The sequence below is a fragment of the Nanorana parkeri genome, unplaced genomic scaffold (assembly GCF_000935625.1).
Source record: "Nanorana parkeri isolate BGI_ZX_2015 unplaced genomic scaffold, ASM93562v1 scaffold73, whole genome shotgun sequence".
Classification (NCBI taxonomy): Eukaryota; Metazoa; Chordata; class Amphibia; order Anura; family Dicroglossidae; genus Nanorana; species Nanorana parkeri.
In genome coordinates this window covers 468,465-488,335 of record NW_017306341.1, presented here as the reverse complement: position 1 = coordinate 488,335, position 19,871 = coordinate 468,465, and the positions used below count along the sequence as shown (strand labels likewise).

Sequence of the window (19,871 nt, the reverse complement as noted above, 5' to 3'; positions counted from 1 at the left end):
TATATATATATAAAAAACTAAAAAGGAGGAAGGGGCAGCACTGTAAGCAAAATAGGTTCTAGGGCTCTTGACTTCGCTGTCCAAAGAGAGAGGAAGGGTCGATACTGTAAGCCAATCAGGCTCTAGGGCTCAGGAAGAGCACAGGCACAATCTCATCAGTATGCCAAGGTGCCCTCACCATCCAATGGCTGGCTGGGCAGGTATTTGACTAAGCTGCATTGCCTTAACTGTACTGAAGAAAAGGGAGGTCACGGACCCGGCTAGGCTGTCTTGGCAGGAGTAAGTAAATCTCCAGAGTTCCTTAATAGAATTATACATTTGTCAGGTATACATACAGTATATGTACTGTATGTAGGTACTGTATATTTAGTTGCTTGCCTATAGTTTAATGAGGTTCTAAGAAATCTTTCTGTATTATAATAAAGCTGAGCAGCACTGAGCTACTTAATAGAAAATAATGTGGAAACAAAAATGTATGCATTAAAATGGTCTTGAAGTAAAAAAAATATGTTGTACAGTACATAAGGCCAGAGAACATATGCAGGTGATTCGGTGTTGTGTAGGCTAGTATAACTCAGCAATTCCTTTAACATGTATCCCATATTATTGCAGACTGTACAGCATAAATGTGGCATTCGAACATGATGATTAATTGACCATGGAAAGCAAACATCTAATCTAAACTGTTGAATTCCCAGAGATGCAATGTACATGATATGCTACTTTTATCTGCTTTGCAAAGATAATGTAATTTCCACTGCAAACATTGAGCAAAGGTTTTTTATTATCTGTGCTTTTTATACTATATAAGATATAGGGATGTGGGGTTTTACAGAGTCTCTCTATAATTACACATATTACAGTGAACCTATGTGAAACACAGGGTATTAACCAAGTACTGCAGCTGGCAGGTCATAGATTTTATTTTTGCAGCCATAGGCCCATTCGGTACTTGCCACCACCTTTCTCAATCGCCTATATAAATGGTGACTTTTTGAAAAATGATATGGATATTCATAAGGATGCAAAAATAGCAATGCCTGGGCCTGCTAATGGGTAACTCAGACCTCAAACTGTATTATGTCATAAGGACAGGTGGCTTCTCTAATCTCCACTACCAGAGGTTTGAATAGACCTGGGAAGACACCCTGGATGAACTGAATATACTAGCACTGCCATGGTAACCAATAACAGTATGGTGGCACATTGAACCAAAGTAGGCCTTGCACATGATGTTTCAGAATACTATCAAATAGAGGTGCACCGAAATGGAGATTTCAAAACTGAAACGAAACCAAAATAAAAAGAATTGTCAGGCCGAAACGGAAAATGTTTTTTATTTAAATTTTTTTCAAATTTTTTAAAATATTCTATTTTTTATAAACGTTTTTATTTTTTAATATTTATTTTTATTTATTAATTCATTTTTTATTAAATATTTTTATTTTTTACTTTACTTTTAGGGGCTTCGGGGAAATATTAGGGGTCTAAACAGACCCCTGATGTTTCCCTTTTAAAATAGAAAAAGAGATTGAGGACACAAAGTCCTCAATCTCTTTTTCTGCAGCCCCAGTTATCAATGAACAGGAATCCTCTATGAGTGCTCCTGTTCATTGATAACTTGAGGACATTGTATGTTTACTATAACCACAATTATGAATGAACAGGAGGTGATGTAGCTCACTTCCCATTCATTCATAATTGAGGATATAGTAAACATGCTATGTCCTCAATTACTATTATTATTATCCAGGATTTATATAGCGCCAACAGTTTTACAATATAGGGCAGACATTTCAATCACAATACAATTCAAGACAAGATGGTAAGGAGGGCCCTGCCCCTGAGGGCTTACAATCTAAATTATTTACAAACACTCAGCGATCACTGGTCACTGAGTATTTGTCCCACTCTACTTCCTGAGAGCTGTGACAGTGAGGGCTGTCTCCGCCCCCACACCGCTCTGCCGGACTGTGACTGGAGGCTGAGCGCTGTAGGAGGAGAGACGCCGGTCGCTCGCAGCGCTCGGCCGGCTGCCACACTTTCTCTCCTCCCGCTGGGACACAGGACAGCGCCCAGCGGTGAGGAAAGAAATCAGGGATGCGCCGCTGTATCGGAACAAAAATGCCACTTTCGCCATTTAGCCGATATATCGGTGCATCCCTACAGTACAGTGCCTACTTTTACTAAAAAAAATCCCTTCTTTACAAGATTAAATCTTAACTCTAGGCAAACAAACAGATAAAATACATATAAGAGGTGTTTTACATGCCATTTATTCCTGAGATTTATACAGCCCTGCAAGGCAGCACAACCAGCCTGGTGACCTGACTTTTCTCTACTGCAGTTAAGTAACACAACTAGGTCTTGCCCCTTCTCCCTCAGCCTGTGATTGGACAGTAAAGAGTAAGTCACACATTGATAGGCTCATCTTTTAGTTACTCTGCTCTCTTCCCTTATCAGCATGTTTCTGGTTAGCACATAGTGGTACAACTGACTTGCTTCTTGTATTGCTGCACCTCCTTCTTCCCTTCCGAGCTCAGCTGTACAGGCATTGCAAGAGGATATTAAGTCAAATTCACTTGTTTAAAAAAAAAAAAAAAGTGTACCTAATTTTATAATAAGAGTCGGATGATCACCAGAACACACAAATCTTTTTCTTTCTTCAGTTTATTGGTGTGATGCCACAAATTGTCAAAGATGCCAACATTTCAGGGCCATGCAGGATCTATTCCTCAGGACGACATAGCGATGTCCTGAGAAAGCCCTGAGGAAGGGACCCTACATGGCCTCAAAATGTTGGCATCTATGACAATTTGTAGCATTACACCAATAAACTGAAGAAAGAAAATGATTTATGTGCGCTGCTGATTATCTGACTCTCATGTTCAGTTTCCACATGGTGCCATCCATGTCATGACTTCAAGCACCACCTTTGGAAGGTCGCAATGCTGTATGGAGTGCAGGTGACATACTACACATTTCATAATAAACACACATGCGTTAAACTGGTAATTTCTATTAATCTTCCTGGAGTTTGATTTTAAGCTTATTACTGAGCAACAGGTGCAGCTTTGTCTATGAATGGTTATTTTACACAAGGGCAACCCTGGACCCCAGTCTTCAAATGCAGCAAGCATTACAATCAAGATTTTATTGACTGTAGTCTGTTCATTCAATGTCTCACTTATTTTGATAGATACGCTATGCTCAAGGATATAATTTATTTCAGGCTTTGGATGGTCACTGGAGTTTGTCATTACGGCTACAGGAGATATTCCAGATCAGAATGACCTACACAAATATAGTAAACATGACATTTAACGCAGGCAGTGCTGATTCTAGTCGCCGACTCTTCATCACACATAGACAATGAACACACAGTTGTCACTATTAAAAAGAAACATTCTTACATGTGTGCTGCTATGAAAACATGTTCTGTATATATTATGTTTGTAATTTAAGTATGAGATGCTTTGCCTGACTCAGATGGCATCTAAGAGGCTCTTCTCTCCATACAGCTGCACTTACATGACAAGCTTATATTGTGAACAGATGCCTTTCATATACAGTGTGAATTTATACAGTCAGCTGAACACGGATGCCCCTCTATGAGTCTTTGTCAAGTTACACGGCAGATATTACACTTCTCTGCTGAACAGACAGAAATCTGAAATGTATGTTCCTAGGGAAAATCATGGCGTGTCCCTATTGAAGACAAACCCGGTGATTTTAACGTAACAGATGAGTGCATTTATCAAAACTTCAAATGTTTTTTCTAGATAAAAAGGAACATATAATGAATTTTCAGGAAGTTGGTCATTTAGTGTTTACCTACAAGTGTTTCTTCACAAGACTTACCCAGTTCCAAAGTAAGCTTTGCCACATCTTGTCATTTAGAGGAATTAGAGGTTAGCCACTAGAGAAAGGGTAGATTATCTACAATACCCAACTGCTTAAAGTGAACCAGTCATTAAACCAATATGGAGGCTGCCATTGGCGATTTCTTCTGAAAATAGTTGCCTAGCTGACATGCTGATCCACAGGCTTCATTATAGTTTGGGTTATGGATCCGAATAAGCATATAGACAATAAACATTGGAGAGAAGTTAGAGCTCCTTATCTGTACAGTTGGACACAAAAGTCCTCTTGTCAGGTTTAAGGTATGCAGAAGTCCTTTACACAGGTAACCCTACACATAAACAAGCAGTTAACCCATGCAGTGTTAAGCTGGGTTCACACCTGAGCGGTTTTTTTATGCTCGTTTTTCAGCTCGTTTTATTTTCGTTCAGTGAAACGCGCGTTTCACTGGTGGGATGATTTTTTAAAGTTTTTTTCCTTTATTTTCTCAATTTTTTTTTGTTTAAATTTTAAACTTATCGCCGGCTCCGACCACCTGCGACGCGGCCGCTCGCAAGGGACGGAACCCGGAAGTCGGCAGCCGCCGAAGACACAGCGGGGATCACGGACAAGGTAAGACCTGTAAGTTGTATTCCCGAGTGTGGCTTGGGGTTACCGCTTTGTTAACCCCGATCCACACTCGGGAATACCAATGGCAACGCGTGGCAAAACGCCCCAAAGAAGCTCCTGTACTTCTTTGGGCGTAGGGCGTTTTGCAGCACGTTCCTACGCGCTGTAAAACGCCCAGGTGGGAACCATGCCCATAGGCAATCATCGGTTTTCACATGTTGAGAGTTTTACAGAGCGTAGGAATGCGCTGTAAGACGCCGAGGTGTGAAACAGGCCTTAGGGAATCCCCACTGCAAGGGGAGTTTTATTCCCCCTGGGGAAAACTTTAAGGTACAAAACTTTAAAGTGTATTTCCACTTTTGCAGCCGAATCGGGATAACACCTATTTTATATTTGTTTCATGTTCCTATTTACATAAAAGAAGCTAAAAAAGATTTAAAATTACAATTTTAAAATTGCAGTTTAAATTGCTTTTACTTGGGTTAGGGTTTCTTGGCTTTTTAAGGGTTAAAATTTCTACTTGTTTTTCCTTCTTTGTAATGTTAGGAGGGGTTGTGAGGGGTAAAGGATTACAGCTCTGGCTTTTCTAGTGTTAATTAAGTTAATGGTAATGTAGTTAATGAGAGAAACACAATCATCAAATTTAAGCCTTCGTATAAAGACCACTGTCAGGAAAACCTGCAGTCAGCCATGTTGTCTGCTGCAGCAAAAAATATCTAAAAGATAAGAAGTTTAAAATAAAATATTTTTCATGGTGCTGTGGGAATGAAAACACACAACACACATATAGAGGGGTTTTCTCAAATTGGACAGCAAAAGTGGACACTTAAAGTCTGCCTTAACTAAAGAAAGCCAAGCACTGCTTCCTGTTGGTTTACAGATGCTGTCAAACATGTCATAACTTTTTATTGCCACTAACCCGTGTAATGCAAATGTACAAAAAAATAACCGAATACATTCTGAGAAAATGTTCACAAGGTGCAAAGGGTTTTCCCAGGAAAATCTAAAAACACATGGCTGAAGCCATATAGATGACCAGAGACACTGACAAAGTTAACTAAACACCACCTCACACTGTCTGCTGCTGCTTTCAAAATGATGTCTTTTATACAATACGTTACATCTGGCCCACCCACGCTGAGGCTCTTTTACAAGACACTTAAATCAACAGTTCCTATAATCCATTTACTCATGCTAAAAAAAAATAAAACACATATGTGAATCAATTTAAATGGAAATCAAATTAAAGTACAGCTCCAGGCAAAACATTTTTTAAGCATGGAAAGATCAGGAAAGGGGGACAACCTCCTTCAGGCTTCATTACTATCTGTGATATTTTCCCTTACTTCCTCTCTCTCTGGCCATAGTTGTCATGGCAGGAAGTAAGAGAAAATCGAGCCAGTGGGAACAGAGACAGCAAGAAAATCCAACAGTGGTTCTAGGCCCTCCCCACTCACAAGTGCTTTTTTTTTTCCTTTTCTATTGTTGTGTGTCTGTTTTGGAGAGATTTTCCCGCCTGTCTGTCACAGTGACTACTGGTTTAAGGATGTATGGGGGGAATCGCTGGCTATAAAACTGTTCGAATTTTGTTAAAACGTTTGAACGAAATTGTTCATCAGAAAATGTAATCTAGCCATCATGGAGTCAACTAATTTCATTTGAAAGCCATTAAAAAAATCTCCTCCAGACCTGCTACTTGAATGGAACCCCAGACATATTAAACAGGTTACCTTTGTGCTTAACACAAGTGCATTACAAAATGTACCATTTTTCCCAAAAGAAAATCACATGAGCTTTTAGAATTTTGCTTGTTTAGATAATGTAAAAAAAATTCCATCCAGCTCCATCAATTTTTCCTGTCTGTACGTTCGAAAACAAATATTGATTAGACATTGATTTGTCTTACAAAACCATTAAAACACATCAATTATAAGCACTTTACTTTTAACACATGTGGGCGAGTGTTTGCTGGTTTTTTGTCTTGCGCTGTACACATTACTGTATAGTATTACACCACTATGGAGGGAATTTATCAAAACTGGAGTAGACTGAAACTGGAGCAGTTTCCCATGGCAACCAATCAGCATCTCTCTTCAGTTTGCTCAGTTGAGATTTGAAAATGAGAGATAGAAGCTGATTGGTTGCAGTGCAAATCTGCTCTAGATTTTGTCTGCTCTAGTTTTGATAAATACCCCTCAATGTCTGTGTGAATTATAGCGGGACATGATGTCATAGTGACGTCATAGGGGTGGTACTTTGTCTCTCTGGTGTATATTTCACTATATAAGTCTGGCACTTATGTTGTACGAATGTCACTATGTCACCTTAATGTCAGGGGCCTGTGTGGCCCCTGAAACGCTGGCTTTGCTTTGATGACGCATGTGACACATCTTTAATAAAGAGAAATGAAAAAATCACACTTTGAACTTTGTGAGTGCTGGTCATCTTCTATCCAATAATTTGAAGTGCAGGGAATCTACCGCAACACTCTGATTAGACCCCACTAACCAACAAAAAAAAAAAATCAAACGTTCAGAAAACAAAAAACTGCAAAACAAAATTCTACTGCTATATGGCCTACTTAATGCGGATGCAGACAACAATAAAACTTGGCAGAGGTTCCACACTTTCCACATTTGTCTGGCAATTATATCATTCTTATGATCCTTGGCAACAGGAAGAAGTGTCATTGCATTGAATTACTAGTAAATTTCTTAACTAGGAGTGTTTTCAGGGTTTAGCAATTAATATATGCAAAACAAATCTGCCTTATTTTTATATTTATAAAAACAAAATCGTACATTAAAACAGAGATGTACAAATCCCAGGAGCTCCGTGTGTTCCTTACAAAGGACAGCTGCCTCCTAACTTTTGAATTATCCTCTAGTGTAGTCTTGGAGCTCAAAAGTATCGGTACATGTACTCGTACTTGCACTGAGTACTGTACTTGGTATCTGTGCAACCCTAATTGCACCCATTACGCCGCACATGTTACATACGAACGTTACGCGAACGTCGGAATGAGAGCAATAGTTCTAGGGCCACCAATCACTGATAACACTAAACTGATGAGCGGTAAAAGCTTTTAAAGCGTCGCCTATGGCCAATTTTGGGTATGCTAGTTTTTTGCGATTTTGCGAGTGCGCGCAATTTTTACACTTGACATGTTTGGTGTCTATTTACCCGACGTGACCCCATCTTTTATATTTTACCAAAAAAGTGGGTAATATTAGTTGTTTTATAGCATAATGTAAAAAAAAACGTTTTTTTCTCAAAATTTTCAGTAATTTCTCCTGAATATAGTAAAAAATAAAACCCGCAGTGGTGATTAAATACCACCAAAAGAAAGCTCTATCTGTCCCCAAAAAATGGTATAAAATTCATTTCAGTACAGCGTTGCGTGACGGAATAAATGTCAGTCAAAGTACCGCAGCGCTGAATACTGAAAAATGGCCTGGCCAGGTAGGGGATCTGAACACCTGGTCTTCAAGCAGTTAAAGTAGGCATGAAAGAAAGAAAATGACAACAGTAAAGATTGTATCTTACCAAGGCAGGCCACTGGACTTGCTTGACCTTTGATCCCTGAGACTGGCTGGGGTCTTTCCTCTTCGCCCAGACCAGCTGGAACTCCACAAAAAAGGCTGTAAATTCTTCATATACTTTCACCCATTCTCGTTTATCCCACTCTAGGTCATCAAATTCCACATAGACCTAAAAAGGAAAGAGAGCGTATGTTAAATATACAGAGGAATATTTTACGTGCACAAGCCCCAGCAAGAGGATACAGTTTCACTAAAGGGTAGACGGCAGCCGCACAGCATGGGAGGACAAGTTTAGTGGAGCAAGACCTTTTGTCATCAACACACAGAGGCACAATAGCTCAGAAGAATACAAAGCTGTCTTTGGGCTCATTCATTCATTCAAACATTGCTTGGGAGGATGGGTTCCTAATTTCAGCTCCAATGTGACGTGAACCCAGCCTAGCATACAATAATCTCTTTTAGCTAGAAACATGTAAACAGACATAAGGGCCTTGTGCAAAGTTCAATGCCAAATTTAGTTAAAGTACAGCAAAGTACAGCAAACAATCAGTTATCGGTTTACTGTAGACAAGTGAGAAAAGAAACTGAAAAGAATTGTTTAAATTGCAAAAAAAAAAAAAAAATATTTGTTCAGTTAGCCTTCTGATCAGAGCCAGACATCACAGTGAGGCCCGGCACTTCTCAGCATACCACACTGCAGAAAAACCAAGTCATGTTCAGGCCCATCACTCCCTATGACTACATAGAGCTCTGACGACTGACTCCGGGTGCCAACCATTTCTTTCCCAGTCTGAGGACTATGCAGGGAACTGTTCAAGACACATTTAGGTACTTCTGCTAGTTCTGCGTAAAATACATGTATTGATTTTTCTAATTTATTTTTATATTGAATTGTTTTGTACGTATCTGGAATTCAAATTTAAATTAATCATTTATTTGGGAATCAATGCTTTTATTGCTGATGGTGAACTAGCTCCTTTATTCATCAACATGTTGAGTATTTAGTCCTAGAATTAAGCTGGACATACATTTGTAGTTTTTTTCAGGTTTAGCTCCACTGGCTAATTCTTCCCTTCTGGACTACAGACAGTCCTCGGGTTATGAACAAGATAGGGACTGTAGGTTTGGTCTTAAGTTGAATTTGTATGTAAGGTGGAACAGGTACATTTTTTAAATGTGTCTGCAGCCAAAACATTTTTTTATTTTTGTTTTGGATAGCGTAGGGAAGGGCGATTTCACCTCACTTTCTGTCCCTGTGACAATTGGATTTTGAAAATTTTGGGTATGCTTCAGTGAAGACACCTTTTTCCCATTGTTAACTCTTACAGGAGTGAATTTTCCTTCCTAGGGGTAGGTTTCCTCTCACTTCCTGTTGTGGACAGGAAGTGAGATTAAATCTTTCTAATGAGGATACAGACAGCAGTAAAAACCTCACAGTGGCCTGGAAGAAGAGGCAGGCACCCCTCGTCTGCACGTCTAACAAGAGCCAACTTCCTGTAAAGTACGTACAGCACTACGAACCAGACCCAAAAAGGTGGGCACTCCTTGTCAGCACGAGCACGGTAGCATTACAACTACCCCTGCTGTACAGTAATAGCCTCCGTTTGTAAGTAGTCGGATGTATGCAACCCCGGGACTCCCTGTACTGTATTCTGACATACCCGGACAGTGACTGCAGCTCACTCTTCTGCGGACAATTTGCGGCCCGTCTCCTTTGACAAAAGTCAGTTTAAATTGGAGCAGGGTCACCCACAGCTTGAATTTCGGTCGAGTAAGCAGGACTTGGCTAAAATCTGAGCGGTTTATGGCCAGCTTTATAATGCAGTACATATAGAGATGATCTCATCAACACAGCTTCATGCTTGCTTTAAATCTGTATTTACCTTATTCAGACAGTGCCAGTAATCCATAACTGTCACAGATAACATGAAACAAATACATTTACAGTAAAGAGATGAAAGTGGAGTAGTAGCTTGAAACCCTATAGAGGCAGCTGCCACTTTTGCTTCTCCCTTGGCCCTGTATTTTCTTTCCTAGATTTGCATAATCAAGGATGTGATCAAATATCATACAGCTCAGGTTGTGTTTAGCTGTGAAATAAAAGGTAGTAAGATCGGCAAACCTTCTTCAACTTAAATTCCATAGTGTCCATATCAGCCAATATAAATTCCATAGTGCCCATTATTTTAAATGTAATCTATTGCCCAGTTCAAGGCAAACACACGCCTCCCAAATGTTGCCTAATCAAATATTTTATCATTGGAACAGGTTGGTTAATTCAATCTCATGGTGGCCATTACCGTATATATATACATGTATTTGATCATTAACAATATTATCTAAGGTTACAGACAAGTATGACAGCTTCTCAAATTGGCTGCGATAGGAGGCACCCACAGTTTTAACCAGAGCCATTTATCTACTCTCCATCTTCTCTCTCTTTGCCATCGAGTCATAGATCCTGAGAATGTTCGGATCATGCATGCAAGTCTCACCACTCTTGTAGGAGTGCCCTTGGTCTCCAATACATTTCAGAGGTCCCACAGGTGTTAAAAGACTTGATTACACAGGTTCAGCCATGTGTGTATGTTCACATCAATTTAAGATTGGGCCAATTAACCAGACCTGGGTTCTGATTCAATCTTTACTTTCATAAACTACACTGATGATAACAGCTCTTTAAATAATGGTCCACCAGTAGAGTCTTGTGGGAAAAAACAGAAACAAGATTCCCCTTCAGATCTCATTATACTATAAAACAGACCTTCTGCAAACCTCAGTAGATGGGAAATCCTGCAACTGTGGTCATTCACGCTGCTTTCAAAGCCATACTGTCATCATTTCAATTAGTCCTCTTGCACAAGGCAACATTTTCCTGTTTAGCACTGACAATACGCAGAAATGTTGATCTGAATTGAGAAATCACACAACATTTATACCAACCTCAGCAGATTGCCAAAAAGGGATGTTGAGCATTAGCAATGGGTTCCCTTCGGTATCGTTTGTCTAGCAAGGAGACTGAACGCATTAGCAAGAGTCTGAGGCAGGCCAAATGTCCCTCTGGGCACACAGACTGAAAATAGCTGCTCTAAATATAAGGGAAAGCCTTGGCAAACCTCAGTTGTGAAAGGCATCAGCATGGCTTCAACTCAAGCAAAAAAAAAGAAGACACTGTCTTCTATATGAACAAAGATATAGGAGCGAGTAAAACGAAATCCTAACACAATGGGGTTTGTCTATTCCATTAATAGGAGATAGAAAAAAATAACCTTTCTGTACACTATGCAGTATTATTATTATACAGGATTTATATCGCTCCAACAGTTTGCGCAGCGCTTTGCAATATAAGGAAGACATTACAATACACTTCAAGACAAGATGAGGAGGGCTCTGCCCATGAAAGCTTACAATCTAAAAGGGAGGGGCAAGTGATACAAAAGGTGGTAGCTGTGTGGAGATGAATTGCTTGAGAAAGTGATAGTTCAGTGGTTAGTTTGAAGTGGGATAGGCTTCCCTGAAGAGATGAGTCTTTAGCGATAACCTAAAGGCAGTCAGAGTAGGAGATAGATGAACAGGTTGGGGTAAGGAGTTTCAGAGGATGGGAGAGACTCTAGTCCTGGAGGCGAGCATGGGATGAGTTGACGGGGGAGCATCATAATCGTTATCCTAATCAGCACCGACGATCTTGATTTAAGAAGGGGTAAAAGAAAAAAATCCTGCAAAGATTTTTGACTGGCTCCCTTTTATACAGGAAAATGATAGACTTTTCTTTATAAAATGAGCTCATAGTTGTATGTCTCACTCTGCAGGAGTCTGTGTTGATGACGGAAGCTATGTAGAGAATTCAACAACAAAAAATAAATAAATACAAAGATTATAAAAGAAACAGAACGCCTTGTTCAATTAACTCTCAACATTTATCAAACCAAAATAAAAGTGTGCATCTCTCTTTAAAGAACAAAACTGACTCAAAATGTAGGAGGATCACTCAAATAAATGCCACAGGACGAATAGCAAACAGATGTGACGAAAAAGACTCACAAACACCGCCACCCCCACCCGGTCAGAGCTGTCCTCCTCCCCCACTTTCACTGGCATGCTGTGTGGAGGAGCTCAGAGACTTGCATTCCCCTGACAATCACCTGTCACTGTCAGCTGGGATGACCTCAGTTCCACCAATGTGTGGGAAACAAATACAGCTTGGGTAGTGTTCTATCACACAAGAGTCTGTCAGGAGCTGTCAGAGGCTTAACTCCTTCCTACATGCCATATTATTAGATCAGTAAGTGATACAGGCAAGATAGAAAAGCTTAATATAAATAAAATAAAGGTCTACAAAATTGCACAGAGTTTCTTGTAAGCAGCGTATACGTTTGGAGTCTTTTTTTAAAGCCAAGAGGGCTTAAAAAAAGAAAAAGAACTAATGCCCACCAAGTTCTAACACTTACAATTCCAACAGCTTTGGTACAGACAAAGGACAAAGAACAAACCCCCTTAGGAAAACCTTGGCATTCTTGTCCCACAGAAGAAAATCAGGGAGGTCAGATCAATGCTCTGGATCAAAATGTTACTATATTAGCATTTAGTAATTAGAACATAGAACATTTCAGGCTGTAAGAAAATCACCCAATCCTTCCATAAAACTGAAATGAGCTCGAAAAGTGAAGATTTGCTATATTAATGTCTTCCTTATATTGTAAAGCACTGTGCAAACAGTTAGATCTATATAAATCTTGTATAATAATGATATTAGAGGAAATATTTAAAAAGTGTTAATTGTGCCTAAGCAGTCCGATATAGTTACCTTTTGTCTGAAATTCGTCCAGAAAAACAGCAGTGCGTGCCTGGTACATGAGGGCACCTAGGGACTCAAGCTAATAGCTGTATATCAACAATGTGAGATTTAGGGCACTGCTGCCCCTGACTGCTAACCTCTCGGAGATCTGGGGTGAGATTTGGTGATGTCACTACTGTACTGCTCACTATTCTCCTTGCTGGAGGCTCTGACATGATGAAACAAAGTCCCGCTCTTTCAAGATGGCTACCTGCACAGAAGCATGGTAATTCAGCACTGGGGAAAAAATTTCAGCTTCAGGGAGACCACAGGCAATACTTGGGACTTGTCCTGTTTTTGCCATTGCCATCTTAAGTGGCATTGTAAAGTTCATCCATATTTTCTTTTGCCAGCAGTGCTTTGGTTTTGTACTTTCTACTTGATCCAGGGATGCGGTGAACCCTCTTTGTAGCTCCATGACATCAGCAGGGGGAAGGAAGAAGGCAACTTGCATCACTTCCTTTGCTCTCCTCCTTAAGTGCCCCCCTCCCCCAATGCCTTGAGGAGGAGATAGATGTGATCACCATAGACTGGTTTAGAACTATAAGAGGCCTTGCCAGAACCCAGCACCAATCATTTCTCAATGTACAGGAGCAGTCGGTGCTGAACAGGATTTCAGCCACAGCGAAATAAACAATGCACAGGACAACACTATAACACCATGCCACAGAGGTAAGTAAACGCTGTGGTGGGAGGGGATAGTGAAGGAAAGGTGGGATGGTAGGTTACATAGTTACATAGTATTTGAGGTTGAATAAAGACATTAGTCCATCAAGTCCAACCTATTAGGATCTCATTCTAGGAGTACCTGTAGGAGTCTATGTTAAAAGTACAGTTGTCCTTAGAACCTATTCACACTTTCCCATGAAGATGCACTGCAAGTAGACATACTGTACGTTCAATGTAGTTTAGTATTAAAGTGAAAGGTAAACTACGAGGGCCCATTGACACACATGCTGCATGCTGCATGCACACAGACCAGTGGGAATCCAGCCTCAAAAGTTCAGCACAGTAATACCAAGTTATCATTTAGTTGTCCTATGATTTTCTTCCCCTTAGCATTTCTAGTTTTGTAAAATAATTGGGTTTTAATACCGGTAGCAGTTAGGTTTAATCTTTGCTAGCTTGGTTTACATCAGTGTAATTTAGTTTTTGTTACTCCCGATTGTTTAAATTAAATATTAGTACAACCTGGACTGGAGCTTTGGCCATACTGGCCTTTGGGATGGACTGTCTAATAGTATCTGTGGGCTAGTATGAATTTCTGTAGGTTTTTCAGTCCTGTTTTAAATAAAGAAGCAACCTTCATTGTATGCTTTACATTTTACACACTGACACCCCCCAACCAGATGAATTATTTATAAAAACTTAATAGATGACCTTGGGGCACCAGGCACAATATTCCCCTGGGTCTGACTGAATGCAGAATGTGGGTGTAAGGGTCTGATAGAGGGTCACTAGAAGCCCATGGATCTCATGGGGCCCAGAAGATGGTACCGCCAAAAATCTACCACTGTATGAAACTGTTCAAACTTTGTGCCATTATTTTAGTAATTTGAGAATGAAAACATGTTAAATTCAGCTATAAAAATTACAATCTGCTCTACCAACGTGTATCCCTGTTTACTCATAGTTGAAGAGTAAATAATGCAGTCTATGTACGGTAGTCCAAAATAACTTGGAACCTCTGCTATACCAACTAGCCTTGGTAATGTAGGGCTGTACCTTTTACATGAAAGGCATACTTATTTAATGCAAGTCTCATTTTAGCACCATCTGCCAGTGTGTCAACTAGCAGGACTGTGCCTGCCATTGAAGATACAGTAGGGGTTTTATTTTGGAAGTGACAATTGATCCACAAAAGACATGTTCCACAGCATGCTTCTCTTGTATCCGTCTCACCCACTAGATTATTGGTCTATATATATATATATATCTAAAAGCCTAACAATACACAAATAGGAAACGCACACGGAGATGATCATAACAGGACATAGAAAACTGGACACATAAAAAACAGATATGTTCTTATTTGCTGCAGATATTACACTGGGTCGTTAACAGTGAATTATCACTTCTGGTCACATGAAGGAAACAGAACACAAGATATTATTTGGAGAAATCAATGCATTTCCAAGACCCCTCTAAATCCAGTGGTGTTTATGCACCCTGAAACAGTGAATATAAATGGCCTTACTTTTGCAAGCCATGCTCCCAATTCCCGCCCCTTATGGCATTATACGGGAGAAACTGCTGCAGTGAAATATGGTTAAATTTTTTTTATATCAAGAGCTCCTGTTACAAAACAAAGTGTTGCTTTGAAAATATTAAAACCATTTTTTTGACTTGTTACCGACTGCTGATGAATTCTAAAGCCCGTGACACGCTGCACGCAGAGTCGTGCAGAGCGAAGCAAAGCTGTCCGGCACAGAGCTTTGCGTGCAGTGTGTGAGCTGAGTGCAGGCAGATGATTGACTGCACCTTCAGCCAATCGGATTGTGCGTAATAACCAGCCAGTCGTCGCATGCTGACGCGCGAGCCGATTGGCTGAAGATGACATTTTTCCTCTCGGCACACTCAGCTATGCGAGCTCTCGCAAGCTGACGTGCCGGGAGAAAATTACATGACACAGTGCTCGCGAAGGCAGCGTGCCACTGCCTTAACACCATCAAATCACCATTGGACCCAATAAAAAAAAAATAACTATATAAGCAATCTGTTGATTTTCAGCTCTACGTTAGATTGCCGATTCTTTGAGTATGAACAAGCCCTGAATAAACTTGTTTTCTACTAGCAGTTGGGTATTCACCTCTACAAAAAGCGATGAATTCATCAAGTGTCATAAACATCTTTCTCACAAACTCCTTGACATACTGTCCAGCTATCACATTTCCTTTCTCAACCAGTTAAGTTGGCTCAAGCAATGAGAAAAAAAAAAAGAAAGAAAGAACTGCTGACGTCAGCAAGCACAGCACAAACACTCCAGTGAATGTTGTGGTTTATGTGTAATCTCACTGGTTCCTTTTCTGTGAAAGCTGCAAACACTACCGCATTGCTGAAATAAGTACGTTACAACATGTCCAAAAAAATGGAGTAATACTCACTACTTCAAAAGGGCATTAAGAGTGCAGAGAAATTATGGCGCATTTACTTGAGGGAATAAGTGACTACAAAGCCTTTGTTAACTTACACTGTCACCAACACAAAAATGCAGGTAAAAGCACAGGGGTAAATGCTTATTATAACAGTGGCACTTTTCAACACCATTGCAAGGTGATGAAAAGTAAAGGTTTCATTTTATCTGTACAATGTCACTGAGGAAAACCATTTAAATATTCATAGAGCCATTTATTCTGATTCTTGGGACACCCCTAAACATGTGCGGTAATGCCAAGTTGTTTTCGGACTGCAACTTTTCAGCAGTTCATTATTTTATGTTTGTGTCGCCTTTACGATCATCTCCAAAATGATTCCACTGAGCAAAGCCGACAACCCAGAGCGTTTAATAGGAGTACACTCTAATTCTGCCACATATTTCCTAAATGCCACTTAAAGGATACCAAAAAAAACCCCCAAAAACATGAATATGAACATGACTTTAAAAGCGGTATTAACCTGACTAACCAATTATTATATCAGAAGATCAACCTTGCACTTAATCCACATCAACTGATTTAAGTTGCATATAAACCTTATATTACAAAACTGGAACCTAATCATTGAAAATACTAACATATTTATTTAACCAAGTAACTACTCAAGACTGCTGTCACTGCTCTTGTCCTGCAGCTCAACATGCATATATCTAACCATTTATGTTGACAAGAGGAGATTAAAACTTTGGGAATGCTGGCTATGCCAGGACTGACTGTAAGGTCTCAAAAGCACAATAAGCATGTTCAGTGTTAGTAAATGGACAACCTGTCAAAAGCGGGAACATTTATTATTGGGTACCAACAAATGTTGGTATATTTGTGTAGTTCCCCAATCGTCAGATTTCCATCTTCTAAAAAAATATACAAGGTAGATAGCAGCAGAATGACTGTCATATCTCTATCTGGGAACGACTGATCAAATTCTACAACTCCTTTGGATACCAACAACCACGGTGTTTAAGACTGACCCTATATTATAGAAACATATAGAAAAACATATATGCATAATAATTTATACTGATGGTAATATGAAATGGTTTGCGACTATGTATTGTGTTAGTTCCCAGGTATAAAATGCCATCCTGTGTTGTCTCAAACATGTACTGGCTTACACAAATGTAGATAAAGAGAAAAATGGCAGCAATAATAGCACAAATAATATCTACATCCACATTACCCCCACTGTGTTTAGGTTATTTAATCTCAGGATAAATGATCTAGGATATATAAACAAGTGTTATGCTTCCAGTTCTCCTGTGTTTAGATGTACCTACCTTTAGGCCCCATTCACACCAGGGCGGTTACGGATCAGCACGGTTTCCACTCGGATTTTAAAAGGGCGGTTTTGGGTGTTTCTAATTGCGTTTCAGCGCTAAAACGCAATAAAAAACGCCCAAAGCCACGATGTACAGCGCGGTTCCATTGAAAGCTGTATGGAAACCGCACTGATTAGCGCGGCAAAAAAGGGTCAGGGAGCAATTCGGGATGGAGGCAGTTCGGATTTCATGAACTGTCCCCATAGCAATGTATTAGATCATTCATGTTGGTAAATATGCGTGGCCATAACGCCCTGGTGTGAACAGGGCCTAACACAGGTAGATGTTAAAGGAGAACTATGGGGTCATGGCTTTTCCCCATAGTTCTCCTAAGGGTCACGGGAGAACACAAACTAGCGTTCTCCCGTGACCCAAAGCTCAGTATACCACGAGCTACAGCTTGCGGTATACTGAGACGCCGCAGCCGGAACGGATCCCGACAATACTGTCTGGATCCACCCAGCTGCATGAGTGACAGCTGGCTCTGCCTATCTAGAGGCAGAGCCAGCTGTGCCCGCCCCCTCCCCCGTCCGTTCTGCCAGTCAGCGCTGGAGGATCGGACAGGGGAGGGGGGATCCCTGCAGGGAGCCGTGAGTGACAGTCACGGCTCTCTGCAGGGATAGATCCAGAAGTGAGCGAGCGGCGCTATGTGTTCGCTCACTTCCCGATTTACTGAGCCGACCTGTGACAGTTTCATTGTCACAGGTCGGCTCAGATTATGAGGTGAGTGAAATTCACTCACCTCATAATTCTCCTTTAAGAATTTTGGACCTTAAGGACAAATGTCCTTAAGGTCCAAAAAGCTAAAGCCTATACTGTACATATATTCGGACAGCCTTATTATGTGGAGATTTCCTGGACATAATTCCCATTGTCACATGCCAAGTTTAAGCAGCAGCAGTGGGAGGAATTCCTGTTAGAAACAATGTGTGCTGACAACCGTGACAAACGGATGGAAAACAAAGTGTCTCTCCAGTACAAAAGCCTGAAATGCCATTGCATTCTAAAGGGGGAGAAACTTTAGGCTTTGCCCAGTAGTCATGGGGAAGTGGCACATTCACATAAGTCTGAGCAAGATACTAGCACAGGGGTAGGCAACCTCAGGCCTCCAGCTGTGGTGAAACTACAAAATTTACATCTTGTCACTACCTCTGGGAGTCATGTCTGCAGCTGTTAGTCTTGCAATGGCTCAGCGGACTTGTAGTTCAATGTCCAGGTTGCCTACCCATTGGCTAATACAAATGTTGTGACTATACCAGAACATCCAATACAAATTCACTCTTCATGTCCAAAGCCCTGGGAGGTTGTACGTGATAGGTTGTTGGGTGTTACCAGTGGCGTCGCTAGAGGGGGGTGAGGGGGGGCAATTGCCCCCCCTAGTTTAGTCCTTGCCACCCCGTGTGCCCCCCCCCCGCCAACAGTGGCGGATACGAGTGTGCACCCGCTGCTTGTTCAGTGAGGCCGGTGGCCATCCCTGTCAGAGCGGCGGAGGGAGAGACCATTTTCTCAGGGGGGGGGGGTGGAAATTGCCCAGTTCCCCCTCCAACGAGAAAATAGTCTCTCCCTCCGCCGCTCTGACTGAGAGGCCACCTGTCGCACCGAACAAGCATCGACTGCACAGACTCCAATCAGGTCCCACGACGTCAGTCACATCCGCCCCATAGCCGACGCCAGGGGAAAATAGCTATGGAATTTGAAGTGCCTCGCCGACACCGAGTACAGCAGCCTGCAGGCACACTATGGGGCAGCGCTGGGGCCTCGGCCAGGAGGAACTAGCAGCAGCCACTTGATTGCAGAGCCTATCACCTCTCCCTGCTGCATGAGTTCTCACCATGAGGACAGTCAAACAAGGTATGTGCCTCAAGTCACATTGTTTGTAACCCTCTATACATACATGCAGAACAATTCCATCAGTTATAAAGTATTGCTGGAAGTTGTAGCCCTCTATAGCTGGTGCCATTCTGCATTGCAGCAGTAGAGAATGGCATCAGCTATAGAGGACTACAACTCCCAGCAATACTTTATACAGAAATGCAGAATGGTAATGGCTATAGAGGACTACAACTTCCAACAGAATGTAATACAACAATTCAGAATTGCAAACGCTGTATAAAATATCAATGAGAGTTGCAGTCCTCTATAGCCGAAGCCATTCTCCATTGCTGTATGAAGCATTCCTGGGAGTTGTAGTCCTCTATAGCTCAAGCTATTCTGCATTGCCTTATAAAGTATTGTTGGGAGTTGTAATCCTCTCTAGCTAAAGCCATTCTGCATTGCTGTATAAAATATTGCTGGGAGTTGTAGTCCTCTATAGCCTGTGTCTTTATGCATTGCCGTATAAAGTTTTGCTGGGAGTTGTAGTCCCACCAGTTTAGCTGACACATTTTTTCCACGAAGCGAGGGGGGGTGAAGGGAGAGAGGGGGAGATGGTTTTGGGATGTTTCAAGTGCATTTATTGTGCATTTTATTTATATCATTATTAAACTGTAATATATATAATTAACTTATTATACTAGTCAACATATTGCAGAATCAGTGGGAGCCCTGCGCTTGT

The 19,871-nt window shown here is 41.0% G+C and overlaps 1 protein-coding gene across 1 annotated transcript in view; it reads right to left on the bottom strand.

Moving 5' to 3' along the window:
* JMJD1C (jumonji domain containing 1C) overlaps nt 1-19,871 on the bottom strand; it is a 299,423-nt gene that overhangs the window by 178,417 nt on the left and 101,135 nt on the right. Inside the window, exon 2 of the mRNA XM_018576657.1 lies at nt 8,017-8,181. Coding sequence (XP_018432159.1) covers nt 8,017-8,181 — 165 coding nt within the window. The remainder of the gene's footprint in view (nt 1-8,016; nt 8,182-19,871) is intronic.